General features: G+C 32.8%; 1 protein-coding gene across 1 annotated transcript in view; it reads left to right on the forward strand.

The window, feature by feature from the left end:
• LOC122043880 overlaps positions 1-5,740 on the forward strand; it is a 29,001-nt gene extending 23,261 nt beyond the window's left edge. The window contains exons 7-9 of the mRNA XM_042604447.1: positions 1,983-2,095; positions 4,405-4,660; positions 5,245-5,740. Of these exons, the coding sequence (XP_042460381.1) occupies positions 1,983-2,095; positions 4,405-4,660; positions 5,245-5,523 (648 nt within the window). The 3' untranslated portion in view covers positions 5,524-5,740. The remainder of the gene's footprint in view (positions 1-1,982; positions 2,096-4,404; positions 4,661-5,244) is intronic.
• The last annotated feature ends 347 nt before the right edge of the window (positions 5,741-6,087 follow it).

Below are 6,087 nucleotides of genomic sequence, written 5' to 3' on the forward strand. Positions count from 1 at the left end.
GGTTCAAATTTATGGAACTTTGCTGGTATCCTTGTACATTCTCATCAAATCCGGTACATAGAGTCATGAAATTTGAGGCATACTGGCTAGGAGAATAACAACTCTAGTTATGCCATTTTTTATTCAAATATATCCAGGCACTCACTGGATTTGGTTCAAGAAAACCTGGGTTATGGTCATTCCCATTCTTGTTTAGCACTGGCACTCCTAATGTGCACTGATTAATATTCCTGTTATCTAAAACCCATTTCTAAGGTATGAGGCATTATCATCTAAACAAAGACAAATATCAGCACTGCACCACCTGGAAATATAAGTTTTACTTATCTGTTTGTATGTATAATTGTATATATCTTTTAGACCAAATCAAAAAGGATTTTTAGATGACCTTGATGAAGTTCTTCATGATATACCTGACTGAAAACCTCATGCTTCTCTTAGAAGAAATTTGAATGGGCGTATAAACTGTACAAGTCTTTGGGGAATACAGAGGTGTATTTGAAGGCTTTTGGTGAGAGAATATATCTTATGATATTATAGTTAATTTTTTGTGAAAAAGACAAGTATTTTTTATTACTTCTAAGAGTGGGAATAATCATTGTTAAATAGATTTTTTTAGGTAGATTTAATTGTATGATAATTGAGAAGTCATACTTGGCAGATGCTTAACCAACCAATATTGATTATTGACTGGTGCTACATATAGGTCATAGAAAATATCATATCATTCTCATCAAGTCGTGTCTGTCTCAAATAAGTTGTTTGTGTACTCAATATTTGTGGTCTTTTATAAGTATTGTATTCCTTTATTGGGATCCATACCATGATATATCATTAGTGATATTTAAATCAATTTTTTTTATTGCATCGACCCTGTTTCTTTTTGTCTCTCTTCACTTGTTAGACATTTCATTCTAATCAAATTCAAATCTTCTAACTATAAAGTTTGCTGGTCACCTTTGAACATGATGTTACCACTTCATCTTTTTCTCTCTCATTTGATCATATATTAGAGTTACACTAAATTGTTCTTTAGTATTTTTTATTTTTTATTTTATCCTTCATAATAGTTTTATACATTCATCTTAACATTCCTATCTTTTATACATTAATATTCTATATATGTTGCTTTCTATTAGCCCAATACTTCGTTTAACTTAAAAGACACACAACAATCACAATCACACTTGTGTAGAAAAGATCCTCTCCTTTTTGACCAATACATTCTTCGTCTTATCAGTGATGCCTTCGTCAACGTCTCCTTGTTTAGTAATAGGTTGAAGATATCTAAAATCTTACATGAATTTCATATTCATCCATCTTGTTATCTTTTCTTATTAATGAAATTACATTTCATGTATTCTTATGTTATTTCTATTTGTCTTATTGTAAACTTTCACAGACCTGATATCTTCAACTCAGGTTATTTCATAGACTAGATGTGGAAAAAGAAAAATAGTCAAAAACTAGTTAAACACAGTAGTCTTCACAAAATCTTCACAAAATCAAGTTGACTTGTCATATGACTTAAAATGTCAAAAATGAGCGTTCACAGTTTGACATAATTGACTTAGGAGTTGAAAAATAATTCGTTTTTTATATTTTTAACCTATCCAAATAATAAATACATCCAAAAAATCCTAGAATTCTCTAATTGAAAAGTAATTGCAAGTTGGTTATTCTGGTTATATATCAACAATTGTTTTAATCATAATAAATTAATTTTTAATATTGGTTCATCTATAATTATGATTTTTAAGTATATTTTAGGTAGTTTTTTAAAATCTTAAATTGATGTGATTAATAAGCAATTGGAAATATTAATCTGGGTTTGTCTGAACAATTATCTTCTCCTGGTTGATGTAGCCAATCAAGATGATTGAACCTCTAGTTGAGCAATCTTTTGATTCATTAACAGTTATTTATCCATAGTTATATTCTTCCTTTAGTTGGTTAACTTGTTCAATCTTTATGGACCTCAGGAGCTTTTGATTCCCTTGGTAGTGGTTGCCAAAAAATTTGACGAGCTTAGGCAGTGGAAGAAGCCACGTTTAACTCTATCTTTTTTATTCATTGTTTATACCATTATTTTCAGGTATGTAGATAATTTATTTGTTTTTAGATACTTGAAATTTTTTGTGCGCTTTTCAAGTTTTACTGCTAAATTTTTTTAATTCAGAGACTCAAAGAAAACGTAGTATTTGAATGTCCTAAAGAAGTGATGCATATAATTCCAGAATGTATATAGTTGTAGTAATAGATATTAACAAGGTTCAAAAATTCGAGCTGTGTCGAAGTTTTGGTTTTTTACTACAACAATGTTTTAATATTGTGCCGATATTTCAATGCATGGTGCCAATAATGGATTGGAGTTCAAAAAGGAAGGAGATGAAGCATAGGAAGGAGATATTGTTGTGCCGGACATGATTTTAAATCTTGTACCATGCTGGTAGAAACCTATCATTTTAGTAAATTACCGAAACTCGATATCACTTAACACAGCAATGTCTCCTTTGCTTCATCTCTTTCCTCCTTCTACTTCCAATCTGTCATTAGAGCGTCGGCACGATCCTAGAACTGTATCTTGTCACTCAAAGATATTGTGCATGCTTTACGGAGGGATATTTTAGTTGCAGACTTGAGAAAATACAAGGGAGGGAACCAAGCCATAGCTAGTTGAGTTGCATGAGCCATGTTAGTGTTATGTAATTAGTCCCCTGAGTTTGTTTATGGCTTTCGCCTTAATCATGATATTGAAAATAGCTAACTATTCCCCCATAATCTAGAGAGACCTAGAAGGTAGATATTGTTCATCCCAGCTGTGATCCATAAAGAAAGGTTGAACCAATCCATACTCCAAAATATGAATGACCATGATATTTTAGTCTTCTATAGAAATTTCAATTAAACTCATTCTTGTTTAAGCCAACCATAATTTGTATACCTGAAAGAAACAAATGATGGACTGGGAATTGGCTGACCAAAGGTCAATATATAAATCATTGTTTGAAATCTTGTCTTGTGTCATGTACTATGGTCAAAACATATTGTTCGGGTAAATTATCAAAATTCAATACTAATCGGCACAAGTATTCTCTTCTATATTATTGTGTCAACTATATGGATGAATATAATCATTGTGTCAATTATATGGATGAATATAGTTTCATGATAACACTTAATTTCTCTTGACATGCTATGATGCATGTTGAAATAATTTAAAATTTTAAATGTCATCTCTTTTTTTTTTTTTTGGTAATCCATTTCTTTCAGATTCTGTACCCAAAAGAAACAAATGAGTTAAGAACTGAGAATTTGGTGAAGGTCAATATACAAGTCATGTATTGAAATCTTGTATTGTGTTGTGCATATGGTCAAAATATATTCTTCTAGTAAATTATCAAAACTCAATATTAATCGCATAACTAATCTTTCCTATGTCATTTTATCAATTATGTGGATGCATATTGTGTAATGCTAACAGTTGGCATGTTATAGTACATGCCAAAATAAATTATTTTTATTAAGCTTGTATCCGCCCAACATACTATCCGAATTGTATCATTTTAGATGTAACACCAAGTGCAAAACAAAATATGTAGATGTCATCTCTTGTTCTTTTTTCTTCATTTCCCTCTTCCACTTCTGATTCTTCACTAGCACTATAAGTTAGAACATCAGCATGATCCAAACTGGGTATAGTTCTAGTCAAAGATAAACCCCGACATGTCTTGAGATTTTGAACCTTGATAGAAATGGCTCGTTCAAGTGGGAAAGACCACAAACAACTACAGAACCAACTTGTTAAATTAAATTGTCTTTCCAAAAAAAAATGATAAACCCAGTTAGCGTCATTGACTAGTCTTGGGCTGACTGGCCGGCCTCACGAAATTTTTCCGCCGGCCACTAGGATAAATCGGAAAGCGCTTGCGGCGGGCAGCCCAAAAGTCCAACATCCTTTGGTTGCGCGCCCCATTTGGAGGAAAAATTTCTACAAATACGTCATAGCTGGGGATCGAACCGCGTGTGCCTAGGTAACAACTTGGATGCCCTACCACTACACCATAGCCCCGGGGGCTAGATTGTATTTCCATTTATACAACAGGAGGTTCAGATGGATTATCTTTTCTTTCCAGTTTGCATCATCTTCTTGTTGTAAATTCTTTCATCAACATTATTACTCTTTTGTATAATAAAGAATGCATCCCTGATCTTTATTGTTCTTGGATTTGTTTGTTTTAATGTTTATCTTGCGAATTAAATCGCCTCGGCATTGGGTAGGCATTTACTTGCTTTGAAAAATATCTCCATTTGTTTCTTCAATAATATGGCATTGTTTTTTTCTTTTGCCAATAAAAGATTACATTTGGTTTCCTAACCATATCTGTTGCCTTTTACTTTCAGAAATTTACTGTCTTATGTGCTCCCGGCAACCATTGTGACTACGGCTACCACTATGCTTTTATTGAAGGGTCTCAAAGAACAAGGGCGTCTAGGAAGATCTTTTGGTAGAGTAGTAATACATGATCAGCCACCCTCAAATACAATCCAGAAAATAATTGCTGTAAAGGATGCCATGACATACATCGAGAACTATCTTCAGAATGTTAACATTGTTCTCCTTAAAATTAGGACGATTTTGTTATCTGGTCAACCTGAGGTATGCTATCGCCATTTCCACTCCTGTGTGATTGCTGCTGGTCTCAAAAATTTTGCTTGCATCGAACATGTTTAATTAGTAATTATAAATATCATTTGTTCTGTAGGGGTACCATAATTTAAAAGGTTAAGAATCAACTATGCGAGCACCTGCCTGCGAAATTCCCTCTAAATACCTCTCTTAAGCATATCCATGTAGGTGTATTGAAAGAAAGCATAAATAATTTGATATTAACTACTTTGATACAATCCTTATAAAATTGCATAAGCCCTCTTTTTTTCTTGTCATTTGCATGCTTCTTTTAGATAGACAAATATGTGACAATTTCTTATGCTACTTCATACACATATGATCCTTCTATTAGAATTTGTTTATAGACCTGCTTCTCTTTTGAAATAGATTTTCTCATTAAACTTTGCTGTTCAAGCAATCAAGTTACCCTACTGGAGTGTCAAGAATCTTAAGTGGAAGATGTAATCATATGGAAGACTTTTTGGATTAAAAAAATCAATACGATTTCATCCTTCCTTTGCTCAAAGATTGCTTGAGGTAGAAGACACTAATTCTATTTGCACTTCTTGCAGGTGACATCTGAAATTGCCATGGTGCTTCTCGGTTTGGCTATTATTCTCCTTGTGATTCCTTTTAAGTATATTCTTGCTTTCGTTATCTTCGATCTTTTTACTCGTGAATTAGACTTCCGAAGGAAAATGGTTATCAAAGTCATGAAGTTTCTAAGAGAATGGTGGGCTGCTGTTCATGCGGCACCTGTGGTGGTACTCCCATATGAGAGTACTGATATGGTTGGAGTCGACAACACTGATGCAGACAAAACAGATCGAAAGGATATTGGAAAACGGTAATGCTGCAGCCATAGTGTAGAAATGTATGAAATATCAATAAATCCATTGATATATACTAATAAACAGGCAAGAGGTTCAATATATTTCACAAATTATAGTTCTAGGATAATTTCATATATATATATATAGCGCATATGCTTCCGACTCCTGCTGCCGACTATGACCCTTTTTCACCGGGCAATTTTTACTGTAGTAATACTCTGTGAGATTTTTTTTATTTTCTACTGTAGTACCCGTCAGAATTAGTAGATCTAGTGTTGCAGTAATTACGAAACCATAGTTACTACAACGATTTTATTTGTGGTCCTACTAAATTGTAGAAGCTATGATTCTGTAGTTATTATAACGTTCTGGTTTAATCACGTTGTAACAACTACGAAATCGTAGTTGCTACAATATTTTGGATTAATTATGTTGTAGTAACTATAAAATCGTAACTTCTATAATGTGTCTAAATCAGAACATTGTAGTAGCTATAATTCTGTAACTGCTACAATATTCTAATTTTTTGTCTAACCACATTGTAGAACTAATATATTGTAGCAGCTATGAAATCATATTTGT

Source organism: Zingiber officinale, chromosome 2A (genome assembly GCF_018446385.1).
Source record: "Zingiber officinale cultivar Zhangliang chromosome 2A, Zo_v1.1, whole genome shotgun sequence".
In the NCBI taxonomy this organism is placed as follows: domain Eukaryota; kingdom Viridiplantae; phylum Streptophyta; class Magnoliopsida; order Zingiberales; family Zingiberaceae; genus Zingiber; species Zingiber officinale.